The following is a 21,722-nucleotide window of genomic DNA, read 5'->3' as shown; positions in this document are numbered from 1 at the left end:
AAGGTTCCCCTTCAGAGACCTCATGAAGCTGGCAAAGAGAGTTGTCATTAGAGAGAGCTACACTGGGCTGAACCTTGTACCAGAAACTCTGAGGATGACCCTGTAGATGACTCAGTGTCTGTTGTACAGTAACAGGGACCATTTCTGAGGGAAAACTATGTGCCAAGCATGTGCTAAATGATCCCCACATAGTCTTCTCATCCTCATGTGCTCACCTCTAGGAGGTGGCACCAAACTCACCATTTTGAAGGTGGCAAACAGAGGCTCAGAGAGAGAGGTGGCCTCCCCACTGACACACAGTTAATACTGATGAGAAAGGGACTCAATCCCTGGTCCTTGTTTGTAACCACGATGTTCTATTGCCCTCCAAAAATATACTTCTCTCTGACATACAGAATATAGATTTGTGAAAAAGATTAACATTATGAACATTTTAAAGGACATAATTCATGTAAATAGATATTGTATAAATGTCATACCAGATGCTTTCATTTCCTCATTTCAAATTCGGTCAAACTTCTTGGTTGACAATGAGGAAAACCTTGTCCTTTGTTCTTGCTATTGTGTCAATCTGCTTATCTGTCTGTCAGCTTGAGCCACTCCTGCAAAAAGCTGAATCACCATCTGTTGTTCCATGAACGCAGTGGAGTCAGCATTTAACTAATCAACGCATGAAGGCCAATTAACAAAAGTTCCTGTAGGTGAAATTTAACCGACTGAGGCTGAACTTGTCCATCATTCAGCGTTTTCAGCCATGTTGCTGTTTCCAGGAAGGTCACAGAGTGACAAGGGGAGACTTGGCTCCAGCTGTCAACCTCTCCTTTCTGTGGAAGAGTCAAAGACAGAATCAATCAGACACGTTATCATGATTAAACGACCGGTTTTCAGAAGGATTAAAAAAATGACAAAATGCATTTCACACTAAAACTAGAGTGAACTTGAAATTTATTCCCCGTCTTGTGCAGCTGGTGATGTGGAGGGCGCTGTAGGGTCCGGCAGTAGGCCCAGAGGACTGCTCTGAGTATCAGCTCTTACTAGTTGGATCTCAAAAGCAGTTTACTTATCTGAATCCTGGTCTTTTGAGTTGCATATCCAAGGATTCACGTGGGTGGCAGAGAGCCACACTGAAGGGGCTGTTATTCATCAGGGGCTATTCTGAGTGAGATTCTAGAGGGGAGTTGGGATCAGGCTTTGGAAGGACAAGAGAGGCAGGTTTGGTGAAAAGGAATCACAGAATCAATTTGAGTCAATGTTCGTTACAGGTGTGACAAGACGAGGGAAGCGAGAGCAGTAATTGCTGGAGGACTGGGGTGAGGGTGGGGGGTTTGCAAAGGGCAACTGCTAATGCTTAGTGTGTTTATTGAACATTTAATATGTACCAGGCACTGAACAAAAAGCTTTATATGCATACTCTGATTTAGTAAGCCTCTTAAAACCCCTGTGGGATAGGTACTCTACAAGCCATTCTGCTAACGAGAAAAGTCAAGCGTAGAGAGGTAATGAACTGTTCAGGGTGGCGCACTTAGCAAGGGCACAGCCAAGTCTTGAGCCCTGGGCCATGTGACTCCTCCTCCCCGGGTCACCTCCTCCTAGAGATCAGTGTACAGTGAGGCCACCAGACGGAGGGCTGGACCCGGACTTCTGAAGACGGAGGACTTGGATGAGATTAGGACACAGGCCAGGGAGGAACAGAGTGGAACAAACATCCAGCAATGTCAGGTCAGTTGGGCATGTTTTATTGGAGCTGGTCTGCAGCCACAGCATTGTCAGGACTTTTGGGTTAAAGACAGGCCTTTTAAAGGTAGGAGTCCAGGGCTGCCTTGTGGACCCAGGCCAGCATGACAGGGGCCGTCTCTAATGTGCTCAGGAATTTGCAAAGGCCCTGGCAAGTTAAGGCTAGAAGAGAGACCTCCATGACTATCCAGCTCGATGCCTTCTCGGTTCATTGTGTTTGATAATTATTAACAGGATTGCTACTTATTGTCTAAGGAAGACACGGCAAAGTGCAATTATAGGATGAACCTCCTCAGTGTGGCCTTTCTGGACAGCACTCTGCGAAGGCACACCCCACCCTCCAAGTGCTCCATCACCTTATCTCTATAGTTTTACATTTTCTTCATAGCACTTTTCTCCATCTGAAATTATTGTGCTCATGGAACCGAGTACTTGCTGAGAATACAAGCTCCCTGAGAACAGGGAGCACGTTTATTTTGTTTCCTGCTGTTTCTCAGCGCCTAAAACAGCTTCTGCTCACAGTATTGGTTGAATGAATGTGCATTTTGAAGAAATTAAAGATGGACATTACATTAACCAATTACCCTGACAAACATTAATAAACGCATTAACAGAAAGAAACAGATTAGAAAATGTATATGTGTATCTACAATGCATAAAGTGTATAGTATCTATTACATAGCATAAATTTGACATACTACTACATTTCCATAAATATAGATGTTAGTGTTTGTCTGGAACTTGCACAAATCATCCACAGGAGGAAATATATATCCTAGCTGTTTCTATGTCAGCACCATCACCTCAGCGCCAGGCAGCATAGGAATAAACCCTGTACAAAGCAGAAATAACCAACTAGAGTGCAGGAACTAACTCCTGAGATTCCAGAACATTCCAGACTTCAGCATTTTTTTTTTTCTGAGGGGAAATGTTAAAGAAGGTACTTGGAGAATCATTAAGATCACCTGTAATCTCTAACTAATGAGGACACCAATTTAGGGTTTGGGTGTGGGAAACATTGGGGCATATCTAATTCTTTCTCCCCTTTTATTGCATTTCTAGCCTGATGTCTCTCTCTCTTTTTGCTTTAAGATCTGACGCTCTCCTTCAGTGTGAAGAGCCGCTCCAGGAGGTGTGTAAACGGCCCCTTACAGGAAGCGGCCAGGAGGCGACTTTGGGCGCTGGAGAATGAGGACCAGGAGGTGCGTGCACTGTTTAAGGTGAGCTTGGGCGGAGCGGGGCAAACTCTGAGCCTGCCTTGTGTCCGTCTGCTCCAGGCTCCTCAGCACCTAGGACAGCGCCAGGAACAAAGTAGGCCCTCAAGAAAACATCTGACTGACTGTGTGAATGAATGAAAATGTACACAGTCCCTGCTCAACAAGAATGGGCAGGAACTCAGAATGGGGCAACCACTGGATTTGGACTCAGAAAATTTTGTTTCAAATCTACCACTGTTAGTTGTATGACCTTCCACATTACTTGACTTCTGCAGAATGGGAATCATTACAACATCTACCCTCACTAAGTATACTTTTTTTTAATGTGGCAGATTTGAATTTTATTGTAATAAAATATACATAACATAAAATTTTCAATTTTAATCATTTTTAAACATACAATTCAGTGAAATTAAGTGCGTTCACGTTGCTGTGTGACCATCATCACTATCCATTCCAGAACTTTTTCATCACCCCAGACTGAAACTCTGTACCCACTAAACAATAACTCTCCTCTATCCCCTTGCCTCAGCTGCTGGTAACCACTAAGTGTCCTTTTTTTTTTAAGTACCAAAATTGCCAATCAGAAGTTAATAACTACAAATATTAGAATTAGAGGAGGAAAAGACAATAAAGTAAATAAACCAATTCCTCATCTTTCATAGTGAGTAGATAGTGTCTTCAATTGTTAAACCAAGAAAGAAGGGTATGATCAAATTATTTACAGTTCAGGAGGTACTACTAGGAGAACTAAGTCAGAAATGGTTAAAAGTTGTTGTAGTTAGAGGTGGGGGAAGGAGAATATTGCTTTACATAATAAACTAATATGTTCTGGTTATTTTTAGAGTCTCTATATTAATTTGATAGAAATTAAAGAAAGAAATTTGCTCTATCAATCTGTCTTGTAACAAAAGAGATAGCGTCTGGTTTTTTGGGAGGAGTAAATGAGACAGTATGTTTAGGGAGCTTGGCATTGTGCTTGGTTGGTGCTATCTCCTCCAGAAAGAGTAGGTAAAGGGTGTTTTCGTTTTTGTTTTTAAATCTCTGGAATTCAGGAACTTGGAGGCACTAGCTGCTAATTGGCACCTAGAGTTTCTGTTAATTTGAGTCACTTTTGTCATGGGTAGGGGTTGGGTTTGGTTGACTGAGCTGGCCTGCTGGGCCGAGGCTTGCAGGCCAAAGCAGAGGCCTGGAGGCGGCTGGATCTGAGATCCAATCAGGGTGCCACAGCATACTCACAGGTGACCTTGGGCAAATTCCTTAACCTGTCTGTGCCCCAGCCTCCTTCACTGTAAAACAGGGATAATGCCATTTGGTTATAAAATGCACCATCATTTTATATACCTCCATAAAAGAAAATGAATGCTGCCAATTAAGTATGATGCTGTGCTTCCTTATCTTTTATTTCAGAAATGGTTAAATGTGGTAAAAGTGTATATTGGAATGGAGTAAGTAATGTAATTGTACTCTCTTTATAGGGTTATTGTGAGAGTTAAATGAGGCTCATAAAGCTCTTGCTGAAGTGCCTGGCAATTAGCAAATTCTCTGTAAATCAAATTTTACCTAGAGCTCCTTCCCTGATTACCAGAATCCACATCCCTCAAGGATCTGGCTCCTTTGGGGTCTGGTGTGGCAGATCGCCAGAATTCTGTCTTTGCTGGCCTAGGGCTCTTCCTTTGGATTCTTCTGTCCTCTTCTTCTTCCCCCAAGGTTCTCTCGGGACAGAGTTCCAGGGGTTGATGTTTGATGGCAGGACCTGGCCTGAGGGGAGAGGGACTTTCTGAGCATCACTTGTTATAGTCAACTCTAGAAGCGTGGGCAAGCAACAGAGAAAGATTTTAGGGGAAAACCAGGTCTGGGCAGTGATTCAGGCCTGCTTTTTCAGGTATTAAAAAAAAAGAGAAGGGCTCGCAGGCCTCCTCTTGCTCCGCTTGTGAGCATGTAAGCCAGCATAGCCTTTCTAGAGCGCAGTTTGGCTCTTGCATTTTAGGCTTGAAAATGTGCATATCCTTGCAGTCCCAATTACACTTCTTAGAATTACTTGTGTCAGAACAATCAAGGATGTGTACAAAGATTTAGGTATAGGATGTTTATAACAGTACTGTTTAGGATGTTAAAATAAATTAAAATGACTCAAAAATGTCTAATCATAAGGAAACGTTAAGAATTAATTATGTTAATGCAACAATGGCATATGTAATCATTAAAAATAGTGTAGATTATATAATGACATAGGAGATGGGTCACAACATTTTCTTTTTTTTTTTGTGAGGAAGATCAGCCCTGAGCTAACATCCATGCTAATCTTCCTCTTTTTTGCTGAGGAGGACTGGATCTGAGCTAACATCTATTGCCAATCCTCTTCCTTTTTTTTCCCCAAAGCCCCAGTAGATAGTTGTATGTCCTAGTTGCATATCCTTCTAGTTGCTGTGTGTGGGACGCGGCCTCTGCATGGCCGGAGAAGGGGTGCGTTGGTGCGTGCCCAGGATCCGAACCCGGGCCGCCAGTAGCAGAGCGCACACACTTAACCGCTAAGCCACGGGGCCGGCCCCACAAAATATTGTTTAGTGATAAAAGAAGATTAAAAAACAATTTATGTAATGTGATTCTATTTATATAAGAATAGTTGCATAGAAACTCATGTGTAGGAAAAAAAAATTCAAAGTTAATACACAGAAGTGTTAACATGGGTGATCTCTAGGAGCAGGGATTGTGGATGATCTTTATTTTCGGGTGCTTTGGTTTTTATGTTTTCCAGCTTTATAAAAATAATTATTAGTCACATATTCACAATCAAATTTGCTTCCACGGTGCCTTCTATGAGTTCTCTTCCACCCTCCCCCACACACTTTTTGTTTTACACAAAAGGTAGCATTTTCTGCCCACAGTGCCACACTCTGGTTTCTTTTTGTTGTTGCTTTTGTTCCATTGAGCAGTGTGTATTTGGAGGCTGTATCAATACACAAAGAGCTTCTTCATTCTTTTTTACGGCTGCATAAGATCATAACATTCCATTGTATGGATGAACTGTAATTCATTTTAACCAGGCTCCTACTGATGAACGTTAGGTTGTTTCCTTTTTTTTTTGGTGATGTAAAAATCAATGCCAAAATGGGTGCAGGGGGTCAAAAGGTAAAACTTCTAGTTATAGGATAAATAAGTCTTGAGGATGCAATGTACAGCATGGTGACTATAGTTAACAATATTGTATATTTGAAAGTTGCTAAAAGAATAGATGTGAAAAGTTCTCATCACACAAAAGAAGTTTGTAATTACGTGAGGTGGTGGACGTTAACCAAACTTATTGTGGTGATCATTTCACAATATATTTGTATATCAAATCATTACATTGTATGCTTAAATCTAATACAATGTTATATGTCAATTGTACCTCAATTAAACAAAAAGAAGTTCGTATGAGGCATTTTGTACATATGTGAGCTCGTTAGCAGGATGCTGTCATCCCAGGCTGACACATCGTTCTGTTTATTCAGGACCTCTCAGCAAGGCTGGTGAGTATCCAGTCTCAGAAGGCCCAGTTCCTCATCACTTTCAAGACCATGGAGGAAATCTGGAAGTTCTCCACCTACCTGAACTTAGGTATGAGGCTGAGTGGGCAGGCGGAGGAGCACCTGCTTCACAGCTCGGGAAGTTTGTAGGGCTTGACCTGAGGAATTGATCTGGCTCTGATAATTAGGAGAGGCAGAGCCTTCACATGGATGGTTAAAATTTGAAATATCGCTAACTGCCTGGAACAAAATCTAAAGCAAATATTAACTATTACTGTAAAATGCCATGTGCAACACTTTGTGTTCAGGGAGAGACTCTTTATGAGATAATCGATCAGACTGGCACACAGTTATTGATCATCTACTAAATTCAAAGTACTGAGATAGATTCGAAGTTGATGGTTTGGGAAAAAAAGAAGGAACCAGTCCTGAATAAGATCAAAGTAGCTTCTCAAAAGAGTAAAGTTTTCCAGATACTTTATCCCATGTTTTTGGAGAAGAGTCAAAGAAAGAGATGGGGGAGTTATCTGCTAAAGGGGCCTCAGGTTGCAGATTTTTCCAGAAGGTAAAGGAGGATATTGGGGCATAGCAGCAGCACCGGTGTGGTGGGAAATGGTTTACCTACTCACTCCGTGGAGAATAACTCATGGTAGGGAAGTTATTATTGCAAAGCAAAACCAAGCAAAGCAAGAGGACGCCACTTGAATTCACATGCGTTTTACATCTCCCAGAAAACACTGGGCACCACGCAGACTTACACAGGAAGTGACTATGTGTGAGGGTGGCAGGTCAAGATGGCTCACGGCTAGAAGGTGTAACTTCTCCTCTATTAAGTCATGGTGATTTTCTGCTCTCCACACCGCACACCTCCTTCTGTGACCGTTAGAGATCCTTCCTCACTATTCAAAGTGTGCTCCATGGACTATAGCAGCATCAGCATCACGTGGGGCTTGTTAGAAAAGCGGAATCCCAGGCCCCACCCCAGACCAGTGAACCAGCATTTGTATTTTAATAAGGTCCCCAGGTGATCTGCATGCACATTAAAGTATGAGAAGCACAATTATAGAAGATACTGAAGGCCCAACTCACTACAACGGAGAGTCAGAATGGAAAGAGACGGGTTTTTGCATCTTAAGAAAGAGAGAAAGTCTCAAAAGAAGAAAAATTTTAATGTAAATAATGCACATTTATAGGCATTTTTAGAATACTATACATAACTGTTAGACTTTTACAATTTGCATAGTTTTTAGTCTGTTTTAACAAGGGAGAGCTTACTGGGCCTGGATGAGGTGGAGGGTCAGAGTGGGGAGGTTGAGTACATCATGACTCCTTTGTGGGTCTTGGAAAAGCCCCAGCCGTTGCATCATCAGGGGTACAGAAATTTCAACCTCAAGTCAGGAGAACTTTAAAGGGGGACCAGGAACCCCCAGAGTCAGCATTGTAATCTTGGAGATTCCTCCAGGGAAGTGTTAGAAAAAGGTAATTGGGTTTGGTCATCTCATATTATGAGACTCAAAATATGTTGAAAATGGTAAATATCATTTAAAAATGACTTGTATTTCCCAACAGATGCTGAGAAGAATCAATTCATTCTAGAAATTTTCTAGCTACCCGTCTTATGCTCTTCTAATTCCAGTTAAATGGAGTCAGGTTGGGAATCAAGGTCTGGGAGGGAACTTCAGGAGTGAGCTTGCTCACCCTCGTCTGTGCTCAGCTAATGGCAGAAATCATGTTGTTTAGCATTCTCATTGGCTTGACTTCTTAGGCTACGTATCTGCATGTTTGGAGCATCTCCTCTTTGACCACAAGTATTGGCTCAACTGCAGATTGGTGGAGGATACAGAGATCCAGGTGTCAGTAGATGATAAACACCTGGAATCAATATACTTGGGACTCCTGATACAGGAAGGTGAGCATGGGGTAGTGGTGGGGATGCGGGTCTTATCTGGATATTTATTATTAGAGTCCCTGAAATAATTAGGATAGAAAGGGAAGCAATTGGGTTTTGTCATCTCATTATGCATTTATGGAGACTCATATGTTGAAAATGGTAAATATTTAAAAATGACTTGTATTTCCCAACAGATGCTGTTGAAACCATTCAAACATAAAAATATTCACAAATAAACCCACCTGTTATAATATTACTCCAAACCTCTCTCTCAGTTTAACATTGACATCACACGAACAGCTATGTTGGCCATTCTCACTGATGATCTGATGTTAGAACCACTTGGGGAGTTTTAAGAAGATGCCCATGCCAGGGCTCCACCTAGGCCAAGTAAATCTACAGAGATGGGGACCCAGGCTTTGGTATTTTCTGAAATTTGTCCAGATAATTGTAAGGTGTATCTAAGATTGAGAATCACTTTTCTAAATATATGATATAATTAGATTGTAAAATAAAATTGCAAATCTTGCAAAACCTGCAGGATTTCATGAGATGGAGGAAAGTGGTGTGGGGGAACTGCTTGAAGCATCCACCATTCTGTTTACAAAGAAGAATGTGATCAGGGCTATAGCCAACCAGTTAACAACCGATGACATCATAGACACATTGAAAGAGCCAGATTTGCATAGAATATTTTGCAAAACGATTTTCCTCGTGATTGAATCGCATAAATCATATACGAAGGAAAGAATTTCATACTGTGCCACTATAAAATTTGGTTGGAGAGGTTATATTCACCCAAATCAATGTAATTTGTTCTTTGTTGGTCCTAAGATAAAGTGTGAGGTTGCAATTATAATTGAAGTTCTGTTAAATATATTTTTATAAGTTTTTGTTTCATTTTTTTCAAGGTGAAGTCTCATTTAAACCTTATTCTCACAAATTACTCAGAAATTTTGGTGTTTATTTTAAGTGAATTTCCTCTCAGTGGCTTTTTTTTTCCTGGTGCCAGTTTTCCTGGGATCACAAGGACCTCCTGTAGCATCCCCTCTTGGCTGTGTGATTTACTCCCAGGAAGGAAAGTATTTGGGCTCTGGATAGAAACGTTACATTGGGTGATAATCTCTTTTCACTTCCTGCTACTCCTCGGAAGGGCTTTTCTCATTATCTACAGGCCACTTCTTCTGCAGAGCCATGTGCTCTGTGGCTCAACCAGCTGAGAAAGAAGGGGAGTATTTGACACTTTGCAAGAATGAGTTAATCTCAGTGAAGATAGCTGAAGGCGGATCCGAGTGGGACGGCGTGTCCTTGGTGACGGGTCAGCGGGGCCTGGTGCCCGTGTCAGCCCTGGAACCCCTGCCACTCCCTTTCCACCAGTGAGTAGCCACCCACCTCCTGGGAGAGGGTCCCAGAGCAGACTGAGGTCTGCCCAGAACAGAGTAGGCGTGCTTGCAGATATGGCCATCCATGGCGCCAGGGAAGAAACAAATTCTGGGTGGCTTTTTATTTTTTGTTACTTTTTTTAACAGTCAGGTTTGCGCAATTTGATGAAATTGGAGACAACTCTAAATTGCACATGGACATTGTTCCTAGGAAGAAATATACTGCGTGGTCTCCAATGTAGTGTTTCTCAATGTAGGGACTGGGGACCATTTGTATCAGAATCTCTTGGGAATTTTACTACAAGTTCAGACCCCCTGGTCCTCCTCAGACTCTCTTGGGGTTGGATCCAGGAATCTGCATTTTATACAAGCTCTCCTTAAACATGAGGGGATATTTCTCACATTAAAGTTTGAGAATCCCTGTTGGAAGATATTGTAAACTCAAACATACAGAGTGACAATAAACACTATCCCCGGCTGTGGGCCCTCTGTGTGGCTCTGGTGGAGAATCTGACAGTGAGAATGGAAAGGGATCCTTTGTTAGTTGTTTAACTGACAAACTAATTGCAGAGCTAGAAAACATCCCAGGCCTGCTGAACTTTTCTCCTTTTCACAGTGCCTAATACAAAGTAAGTTCTCAATAAATGTCTGCCATCATTATAATGAGAGTGATAACAAGAATACTTACCATTATCACCATCTGTTACTTTAATGGACTATTCTGTTCACTGTTTTAATTTTATGAAATCCATGTTTGCAAACCTCGTGTTTCCATTGGCAGATGGTTCCTAAAGAATTACCCAGGAAGCTGTGGCCTTTCCAGGAAGAGGGAATGGACAGGCTCCTATCAGATCGGTATGGTTGAGTTGAAGACAGTATTGTTAGGGAGATAATATTGCCCTGCCTCCTAATTTTATCTGCAGGTTTGGAGTCAGTTGATGTGAATTCCTGTCTTGCCTCTGCTACTGACTGGATTTGGGGAAGCCAGTTACCATCTGTAATCATGCTTCCTTGCCTGTGAAATGAGAGGTCTCAATCCTGGGCTGAGACACAAATGCCTACAGTGGTAGGCAGAATGCGCAGATGCATGAGGGCCTGGGTGGAAGATGTTAGGGAGTGGTAGGGACCATAAGGATTTAAAGATATATGGGTGAAAAAAAAGCCAGACATGGGCCACATGTGGCCTGCAGGCTGCATGTTTTCAATCTCTACTCAAAACTCAGAGTTTTATGAAATTAATCTTGAATTTAGGAAGAGTAAGAAGGCCTGGCACATAGTGGGTACTCAGTAATTATTTGTTGAATAAATGAGTGGAATATGTATATGTATAAATACACGCATACATTTTAGGTAATCTCTATTTGTGTGGGTATGTATGTGTATACACATATATGTAAGTGTGTATGTATCTATTGGATAATGAACTTTAATGTTCTCTAGGTATCTACAATATACACTCCTTTCAGTTTCATCCTTAGAGGCCCCCCCACACCTAGTGCAAAATGCAATTTTGTAAATTCTATGCACAAATAACACTTTAAAAAAAGGAAATAGAGGGAATTATGGAATGCAGACATCAGATCTAATCAATAATTGACCTTAAGCAGGATTTTTAGCTATCTGAGGAAGGAAGGCCTTGTAGTTAGGAACATGCGGCTGTAAAGTCTGTTCTGGGTTCAAATTCTAGCTCCACAACTGAAACCCAGTGTGACTTTGGCCAATTCGTGTGCCCTCACTCTGCCACAAGTTCCTCATTAGTAAAATGACAGCATAAGACCAACTTCAAGTGTCGTCATGAGAACTAAACTAAACGACGTCCATAAATCACAGATGTTAAAACATCTTTTCTTTTCTAAAATGATGGTGAAAGTGGATGATAGTTACTTTTGTTGAATGTCCTACTTTGGCAAAAAGAAAAACCAATTACCCTGTGTTATTCCTGCCAATTTGTATTTTTTATGGGTGGAGTTGGGGAAATTTACTGGTCCTTGAAATTCTAAAGTGTGGAAACCCCTCATTTCATATTACATTGGAAGCCAGTGGAAGGCTCAGCTGTTTCTGCCTTATTTAGTTGACCTCTGTGCTGTTTCCCCACAGGCAGAGGAAAATGTAAGGCCTGGAAGGAATATGAGAGGGAAGAAAAGGATGAGCTGAATTTCCACCAGGGAGAAAGCATCGAGATCATCGGCTTTGTCATACCTGGGCTTCAGTGGTTCATTGGGAAGTCAATGCGCTCAGGAGAAGTGGGCTTTGTCCCCACCAGGAACATAGATCCTGATTCCTATTCCCCAATGTGAGTATGACGGAGAGGCCTTGTGGGGTGTCCTGGAGCTGGGCTGCCTCCCCAGTAGTCCTCCCCCCATTCTGAGCAGATTTGCAGATGAGCTTCAGGGTTCCCTGGTGACATGGAGCCAGAGGAGCACATTCTGACAACTGAGGCCGACAAAGGAGTGAGAGGAAGGAGGGGATGAGTGGTCAGTTCAGTTCATTTCAACAGATGGTCATTGAGGCCTTTCTCTGTGCCAGAACAGAAGCACAGCCCAAAACAAAGGGCCTGCTGTCAGCACCCAGAGTGCATTTCGGTCCTTGTGTTCTGTTACTCACCCCATCCGAGGGAGGGGCCCCATCAGGGAAGGGCATACACAGGGCCCTACAGGTTACAGCTTATTGAGTGGAGCGTTCCTCTGTCTGCTGAAAGCTTACTGTGTGGAGTCAGCGTTGGCCAGGATGGTAGAGTGAGTCTTTCCCTCTCTTCTGCCTTGAGTCATCCACGTGGTCAACCTGCTGCAGATGGCTGGCCTGCCCCACCTGCCCTGTCATGGAGGGACAGAGCTCAGGAGTGCTGACCAGTCTCTGTGGGTGAGCTTCCTGCATGGGCCTGGACCCAGGAAGTATGAGAGGGAACGCAGAGTTGGTTGCTAACACAGAGACACCATAGCCCTGCACTCCAGGAAAATGTGGCCCCAGGGCTGTCTAAGGCTCTGAACTCAGACTGGAATCCCTTCTCTTGTGGGAAAGAGCCGCCTGACGAGAGTGGGCCAAGGGCAGAAGCTCCCTCTAAGCCCTGCCCTTTATAGGGAAGGAGACAGAAGGTCATTTTCCCCACACAGAAATGTGGGAATCCAAGTAACTCTACACAAGGAAGATTGCTCACTGAGCCCCTGGAGGGATACAGAGTGCTATGGGAGTTTATAAGGAGAAAAAGGGTATGAAGAGAACTTTCATGAAAAAGGTGACATTTGAGTTCAGCTTTGCACAATGTAAGATATTTCAGCAGATGTAAAAGGGGAAAGGAGGTCACAGGGAGGAAAGTGAGGGGATGTCGAGGAACGACTCGTGTCCGTCGGGAGGCAGGGCAGTGGTTACCAGGAGGGCACTGGCGTGGCCAAGGCTCAGTGGAGTCATGACGTGGAAGATGGGAATGCCTGTGCCAGGGGCCTGACCTCCACCTGGCAGAGAATGGGGAGCCACTGAGTGTCTCTGAGCAAGGGTGACAAATGGTGTGACTGGAACTTCTCTCTAGGAAGCTAACTCTGGCTTTGGGTGAGGCGCGTGTGGGCAGGGGAGAGCCTGGAGGCAGGAGACCAGTGAGAAACTAAGGCCAGCGCTTAGGAAGGGGCAGGGGGAATGGAGAGGAGAGGGTACTGCTGAGGACCCATCAGCAGGAATTTAAAGCTTTCCGGAGCTTTCCAAATATGGATACCCGTGTTCTGCACCACCTCTTCCCTCCCCCCGAAGTTCTATCTCATTGGTCTGGCGGTGCCTGGGCAGCGATGGTTATGAAGGCTCCCAGGTGGGGCTAGTGTGCAGCCAAGGTGAGACCACTGCTCTAAACCCCCTCATTTTACTGCAGGGGGAAGTGAGGGCCCAGCAGTGAAAGGGCTGAACACAAGGCCTTGGGTCTGGAACCCCAGAATCCTGATGTTAAATCCAATGAGTGCTGCAACCGAGGTCCTGGAGACAGGAGGAAAGAATAAAGAGAATGGAAATTGAGTTGGTGGGGCAGAACCTTGGAGGGTGCCTCCATTTGCAGAGTAAAGAAAGAAAGAACATAAGGGAGACAGAGGAACTGGCTGAGAGGAAGGAACCAGCCACGGGGGAGGTGAGGGGTGGTTAACACACCGTTGCAGGCCTCAGAGGTTTAAGCAGGGCGAACTGAGGAAAGGTCTTTGAGCCTGGCCATTGGGAGGTCACTGGGCAGTGTAGTTTAATGGTTGACAGAGTTCCAGAGTTCCAGAGCGCCAGGCTGCCCAAAAGGCATTTGGGGGTCATGTGAGAACATCATGTGTCTCCATTAGCTTACCACCTGTGTGGCTTTGGATATGTTAATCTGCCTCTCTATGCCTCTATTTTCTTATCTGTAAAGTGTGTATAATATTAGGCCCTGCCTGATAGGATGGTCATGAGTTTAAATGGGCTGATACTTGTAAAGTACTTAGAATGGTGCCTGGCACAGTGTCTTTGTGTATGATCAATATGCATTAACTCTTATTATTGCTGTTATTGTTCTGGGTGGTAATCTTTGAGAGGCAGTTTTAATAGGATATCGGGGGCAGGTGTCTGGTTTCATGAATTATATTCGGACTTCTGCACCTCGTACTTTGCCCCAAATGACAATAACTCAGTATCACTAAATTACTTTGATCATCACATTTTAGCTGGCTTAGTTGTAGGGGGGACCTGCTCACCCTGAAGAACATCTCCTGTATTGCAGTGGCGGTGTAAGACCTTCTCCTTATTTCCACAGTGTCCCCTGTTGGCCGACACCTGGTCACCTGTGGGACCCAGTGCACCAGAGATTGCACATTCACTAGGGGAGGGGAAAGTGAACCAGGAGACAGGGAAGGAGGAAGAAGGGGAGGAGAGGGGAACTGGCTCATTGCACACCCCCTAAAGAACTCTCTACATGACAGACATCCCCGAAACGCAATAGTCAGAGGAAAACCCTGCAAACAACCTGGCCACAGACAGCAGCCAGCGTGTGGAGTCCTGGGCATCATCCCTGTGTGCTATGCTTGTGTCTGGCCACTAGGTGTCTCTCTTTGTCCATGTTCATTTGGTATCAGGTTTCCGAAGAAGGTCCCCCATTTGCTGGTCTCCATCCCTCGCACAGGTTCCCTCCCTGTGCAGGTATGTTACTCCCTAAAGTGTATTCCTTCATTCATTCATCCATCCATCCATCCATCCATCCATCCATCCATCCATCCATCCATCCATGCATTTTATCTATCTATTTATTTAACCAAATCAGCAGTATATTGAGAGTGAAATTTCTCAGAAGCCGTTTTCTGAGTCAGATTTAGTCTGTGCCTCTGACACATGGGAAAGAGATGCTGGTTTTCCACGGAAGCAAATTTGTGGGTTTCCTTTTTTACTCAGCACAGATTTCAATGCCAGCTACCTAGTTTCACAGTAACAGCAGCTGGAAAACCAGTTCTTAAAACTTGGGGCAGGCGTTCTGTCTGAATAGACAGTATTTGCATTTGGCCAGAGTGATATTGGGGATCTCAGAGCTTTTGAGGGTCACAGAACACCATGCTCTTCCTTTTTTTAAATGTTTTATGTTTTTTAAAAAAGTATTTGATGTGTATGTGTTTGTGTATGTGTGTGTGTTTTAAGAGAAAAAAGTCTTGTGATATAACTGAAGTGTCCTTTTTACTCTTTCCTACTTTTATCCTCTGATCCTGATTCCCACCCCAGAGGCAAACTCTATTTGAAGTGGATGTGTATCTTTCCAGTCCTCTTTTTGATACATTTTAAAAATAGATATTTGTTCATAAACAGAAAATACTATGGTTTTGTATATTTAAAAATATAAATATTTTTCTGCAACTGGCCTTTTTTTTCAGTTGACATTGTAAATTTAGGATTTATTCACATTGTAATAGATATAGTTCATTTTAATAAAGTGTTACTTAAAGGAAATTTATATACTTAAATGCCTAAATTAAAAAATAAACAAGATTGAAAAATTAATGCACTCAAAACCGGAAAAAAGAACATAGCAGAAAAGCTAGTATTTGTAGTATTAAACATTAAAAAAATTCTGTTTCTTAGATCCCCTCTTTTATTTTTCACACTGTTTATCTGTGTCTTCTTTATAATTCCATTTCTTGTGATATTTATTTATTTATTTATTTTGTGAGGAAGATCAGCCCTGAGCTAACATCCGATCCCAATCATCCTCTTTTTTGCCGAGGAAGACTGGCCCTGGGCTAACATCCACGCCCATCTTCCTCTACTTTATATGGGACGCCTGCCACAGCATGGCTTGACAAGTGGTGCGGAGGTGTGCACCTGCTATCTGAAGCTGCGAAACCTGGGCCACCAAAGCGGAGCACACGCACTTAACTGCTTGCGCCACCGGGCTGGCCCCTGTGATATTTATTTTTGCTGATGAGAAGTTTGCTGTTCATCTCACAGCCATTTCTTTGTAGTTAGGCAGCTTTTTTTCTCACTGGTTGTTTTCTTTTTTTAGGTTTTTGTTACTGATGTTTTGCAATTGGACGATGATACGTCTAGATGTGATATATTCCAGTACATATTTATAGCAAGCTGTCCACCTCCTCCATCATAGTGTATATCTTTTAGTAGTTATTTCGGTGGACATCCGTGAGTTGTAAATACTCTCAGTCTTCAGTCCTTATTTGTCTTAAATATACTTAAAATATTCTCATGGGTGATTATTTAGCTGGGTATAGAATAACATCTTCAAAGTGTGCAGAGAAAAACAACTATTAATATAAGATGTCGAATCCATTTTGCCAGGGTTTTGTCCATTTTATTAGTCTTTCGAGAGAACCAATTTTTTTGTTGGCCATCTTTATTGTTTCTTTGTTTTCTATTTCATTAATTTCATATTGATCTTTATTATTTTCTTCTATTTTCTTTGTTTTTATTTCATTAATTTATATTTTTATCCTATTTAACTCTTTCATCTCATAAGTTGAACACTTAAGTGATAGATAATTGAACTCAGAAAGAAGGATTAGGAGAAAAAGAAAACCTGAAAGGACCTATAACCTTAAAGAAATGGAAATCATGTTAAAAATTGTCTTATTTTCATTTATTTTGTTCAGGACTTGGTGTACTTCTTCAATTTGAAGACATGCTTTTCTTCAATTCTGGAAAATTCTTATTCTCCCTTTGAATATTGCCTTTCTCTCATTCTTTTTAGTCTCTCTTCTGGAATTCCTTTTAGAGGTATGTTGGACTTGTCATTCTGTCCTCAATCTTGCTTAATCAATTCTTTTATATTTTTCACCTTTTTGTTACTCAAGGCTGCATTCTGGGTGATTTCCTCAGAACGATCTTCAGTTTCACTAATTCTCTCCTCTACTGTGACTAAACCTGCTGTTTAACTCACTCATGTAGTCCTAAATGTCCATGCTTTTATTTTCATTTCCAGAATTTGTATTTTGCTATTGTCACATATGCTTGTTTCTGCTCACAATGTTCCATATTTTCATGTAGCTTCTATTCATTCTTTTTATTTTTCATTTTAAACATGCTTATAATTAATCTTCAGATTATTGTTATTTCTAGCTCTTGTATTGTTAATTTACCTATTTGTGCATGTGCTGGCTCTCTGTCAGTAGTTCATTTACTTGTGTGGTTTGTATTTTTTGTTACGTGAACGAATTTTCAAGATTTTAAAAGATTGTCTTTGCATGACTCTTGGACTGAAGAAATCATCCCAGCAGAGGAGTTTTAGCATTTGCTTCCCCTGGGAACTGAGGAACTCAATGATCCGGGGCTGAGTTTTTCTCTTTTTTTGCTGAGGAAGATTGGCCCTGAGGTAACATCTGTGCCCATCTTCCTCTATTCTGTATATGGAATGCTGCCTCAACATGGCTCGATGAGCAGTGTGTAGGTCCATACCTGGAATCTGACCCTGCGAACGCTGGGCAGCCAGAGCAAAGCAGGCAAACTTAATCACTACGCCACCGGGCTGGCCCCTCAGGGCTGGTTTTTTAATGTTAAGTTTTCTGATTGTTGTACCTACACTGTGCAGTGTAAATTTAGTTCCCACACCTTCTAATGGTGTAAGCCCAGGTGTTTGATTCTTTTCCAGCGACTCAGATAGATGGAAAGTATGTTCTTGGCAGGCAAGTTTTCCAATACCCTCTTTATGGAAGTTGCAGCCCTTCCAGACTTCAGGCTATATAGGGAACTCAAAGCTTGTAGGGAGCTCAGTGTATCTTCCCTGCTTCATACAGGTCCAAAGTCACATTTCCTGTCCCTACGGGGAATTAAAAGGTGAGCCCCAGCTCTGAGGGCCAATGTCTCAGCTGAGAACCCCCAGGGTCTCTGGGCCATCTGCTCTTGCTTACCAACTTGCCTTTGGTTTCTTCTTTTGTTTCTGGCTCCCATTTCCCTTTCTTTCTTTTAAAGTTAAAGTAGCTATTAAAATATTTATCTTTGTCACATTTTATCCACGATTTGTCTGTGTATATGGGAAGAGTAGCCCTGTGTGGAGCACTTCAGCCTGCCATATTTCCAGAAGTCCTCCATACTCCTTTAACCCCATTTCCATGCTAGGAAAGCTCTAACGTAATTTATCAAGCTTCTTGGACTCTCTCTACACACCTGGGACTCAGGGCGTTAGCCGATCGTCTGTGAGGCAACGGACACAGTGGCAGAAGACCTCGACTTTGGTCTCAGCTTTACCACTTTCTAGCTGTGTCATTCTGAGCATGTCACTGAATCTTTCTGAATCTTCATCTACAAATATGGATAAAAGTACTTACATTATAGAGTTGTTATGAAGAATAAATGAAGTAGTAAATTCAGAAATGCTTTGTAAAATTTAAGAGTTCTGCAGAGATTTGGAATCATACAATTCTTTTTACCTTAAATGAGTTTAGTTGTAGATTTCAATTACACACTCTTTTGAGGATGGACACTCTCGTGGTGCTGGGGAGAAATGGGAGGTCAGGCCAGAGAGATGAGGGTTCAGTAATTACCATGGAAAGAGCCCTGGGCCAGATGCCAGGACACAGCTTTAGTGACAGTTCTGCCATGAGTTAGTGGTGTGACCTTGAGGAATTCTTATTAACTGATAGTTTTCTCATCACTGGCTTTCAAACTGCCCTTATCTGAGTATAGGAACAGAGTGTAAGTGGCAGAACGTGCCAACTCCATCCCAGCCCCTCCCTCAACTCTGCTTTACCTAGAGAAGCTCTTCTTCTATCCTGCGCTACCACTTCCTAACCACCGACTTCATTTTCCTGTGCCTCGGTTTCTTCCTCTGTAAGACGGGGATAAGAATGCTACCTCCCTCATTGGGCAATTGTGTATATCAAATGATATAATAGTGTCTGATTCATAATAAGCCCCCTAAAAGTATTAGCTGCTATTAACTCTTGGGCTTCCAAGATATTTTTGTTTTAAAAATGGATTCTGAGTTAAAAAAAGATCTTTATTTAGAACTGAAAGAGATCTTAACTATTGTTCAGATAGATACCGGATTCAGTAACTTTCTAAGGCACTTCTAGTTTTCAAATTTTTGGGTTCTCTGACAAATTTCTAATAAGCAAATTCGTTTCAACAATTAATTTATACAATAGAGCGAGTATAAAGATCTCTATTATTTATAACTACTTCTTCCAGCCGCCTGGCCATCCTTCTACCTGCTTCCCATCTGTTAGTATTCTATTCCTCCCTTAATGCTACATAATGCTGTGGTTCTGTGTCATGGAATCCAGTGTCAACATTGCGAAAGGCTTCTTCTGACCATAGTCAAACTTTCTTTATGGTTCCTCTGGATCGTATTACTTGTCCCTAGTGTTTCCTTGAAATAACCTGATAAAGAAACTTCTTTTAATGGTCGCTTTCCAACCCTTACATTTAGGGCAGCCAACTTATATTTCTTTCATTAAAAATAGGCACCACATAGTCTCAAAGAAAGGGTAGGGGTCAAGAGAAGAGTCTTTGTTTTTCTTGGGAGATAGAGTTTCAACAGGAGGAATGTTTTCATCCTCCTTCGACCTATTCAGCTCAGATCTCCATGGATGAGGTGCTAGTAGCTCTTCTCCTTGGCAGCATACATACATTACACAACAGGAAGATGAGGAGTCTGATTTCAGCTATGGCAAATGGGTTGATGGCTTCTCTATGTCCTGCACTACATTCTAGGGTAGAGAGAGAAGGGGTCGTGTCTGGAACCTTGCACTGATCTGTGTCCGTGTCTTTTGCTTCAATGCAGGAGCAAGAACTCCACTTTTTTCAGTGACGAGGAAAGATGCTCTCTGTGGGTCCTGGGAAGTGACAGGAAAGCTGAGTGTGCCAGCTTCCTCCACACGCTTGCTCATACTGACATAACGTCTGTCTACCGGCTCAGTGAGTGTTTGCTCCTCAGACCCCTTTGAAAGCACAGGCTCCTCAAGATGAAGAGGGTGTTCCTAAGCAGGAATAGAATATCTCTAAATTCTAACCCATGAATCTGGGGCTATGACCACTATTCTATTGATGACCTAATCATATTTGATTAGCAGCACTTTCACTTTAGATTTCAGACAATTCTGGGGTTGTGTGGGACGTGTTGCCTAGAAACTATGCAATATGGTGACACCAACTCAGCTACAGCATAGGAGGCCAGCCATATTGAGCTTTCCATTCTAATCTGGGAGAAGAAAAACTTCCTGAGTTGTAGCTGAGGTCCCTTCTTCTATGGCTGAAGTAGGTCCAGGTCCCCAACGATAAAAGTGGGGCCGTAGAATGTTACACCTGGAAGGACTCTAAGAGATGATTTCTCCTCTCCTTTTACTGTTTGGGAAACTGAGGCCCAAGTGAATTAGTACCTGAACGTTGCCCATTTTCTAGTCAGGATAATCCCTACTTCACCACACTGCCCCTGACACAAAATGACATTGGACTGTTGGGTGTGTTAGCCTTGGGTGGGTGAAGGGCCTCAGTGCCTAGCAGTTTTCAGCAGTATCTGAATGATTGATTGAGTGAATGAATGACACTTCTTTCCCTTACTTTGAGAAGGGCCCACAGCTCTGTGTCTGGAAGTACACTCACCCATTGACAGTAGTTCTATCCTATTTTCTATCCTAGTTTCTCCTATCTCTTCAGTGTTAGTGATGTTGTGCCCACTCCTGTGTGGCCAGATTAAATGGAGCACATTTCATGGGAACAGCTAGAAATCCTGCAGAAGGGGTCCTCAGATCAACTCCTGGGAGCAGAGGTGGGAGTTGGAATCTTTCTCCATGCACAAGAAGCATTTGTGAGGAGCACCTAGCTCAGGCATCAGCACTAGCCCTGGCAGAGCTTTCTTGCCACAAACAGATCACACTGCCCCACCAGGCTGAGCCAGGAAGCTGAAGCTATGGGTGCTACCTGGTAGCGGGGAGCTGAGGTATGAAAATCAAGGCCTATTTGGGGTGCATCTTGGAGGGAGGGTCGACGGCAGACTTGGATGTAAAGTATCTGCCAACTGTTGATCCAATGGTTGGGGGAGATCCAGGAACAGGTCCCAGCCAGCCTGTTGCCTCTTCTCTGAAGACCAGGACTGCAACTCTGCTGGGTGCTGGGTTGTGTCTTATGACTGTGCAGTCTACCCCTGGAACCAAGGCAACCAGCAGAGTGGACATCTCATTGGTAAATTCTAGCACCCCCAAGGCCTATGCCCTGGGGGAGTGCCTCTGTGCAATTCTTTCTCCCAGAGGGAGCATCTTTTGGTAACTCATGCACCATTTGTGCTCTCAGTGGTCCTGGCCCGGGGAGAAATGGCTGCAGTAAGACTAGCATACGTCCTCAACGTCGGTGAGGGCCAGGTGCATGAACGGCTCTCCAGAGCACAGAGCTCTAGCTCTTCCGTGTTTGGCTGCAGAGTCTTCTACCCTTTGTGGCTGCAGATCTCAAGGGTCTGCAATGACACTCACGGAAGAAGCCTTCCCCAGAGAATAGCAGGCAGACGCTTGACTTGGTGAGGGGCCTGCTGTCCTCAATGTTCGCTGGAGAGTCCAGAGTGGGCGCACAGGCC

The 21,722-nt window shown here is 43.0% G+C and overlaps 1 protein-coding gene across 5 annotated transcripts in view; it reads left to right on the top strand.

Annotated features, from left to right (window-relative positions):
• The window catches only part of SH3TC2 (SH3 domain and tetratricopeptide repeats 2), a 59,689-nt gene that overhangs the window by 10,460 nt on the left and 27,507 nt on the right, over positions 1-21,722 (top strand). For 2 of the 5 annotated variants that reach the window (XM_058543636.1, XM_058543666.1), the window contains exons 3-9: positions 2,827-2,954; positions 6,446-6,551; positions 8,226-8,369; positions 9,505-9,727; positions 10,515-10,588; positions 11,831-12,026; positions 19,941-20,074. In XM_058543636.1, coding sequence (XP_058399619.1) covers positions 2,827-2,954; positions 6,446-6,551; positions 8,226-8,369; positions 9,505-9,727; positions 10,515-10,588; positions 11,831-12,026; positions 19,941-20,074 — 1,005 coding nt within the window. The remainder of the gene's footprint in view (positions 1-2,826; positions 2,955-6,445; positions 6,552-8,225; positions 8,370-9,504; positions 9,728-10,514; positions 10,589-11,830; positions 12,027-19,940; positions 20,075-21,722) is intronic. The other 3 variants (XM_058543647.1, XM_058543656.1, XM_058543675.1) reach the window with 3 other exon arrangements.

This window comes from Diceros bicornis, chromosome 1 (genome assembly GCF_020826845.1).
Source record: "Diceros bicornis minor isolate mBicDic1 chromosome 1, mDicBic1.mat.cur, whole genome shotgun sequence".
Classification (NCBI taxonomy): Eukaryota; Metazoa; Chordata; class Mammalia; order Perissodactyla; family Rhinocerotidae; genus Diceros; species Diceros bicornis.
The sequence above is the reverse complement of the archived record's forward strand: the minus strand, read 5'-3'. Positions and strand labels throughout refer to the sequence as shown.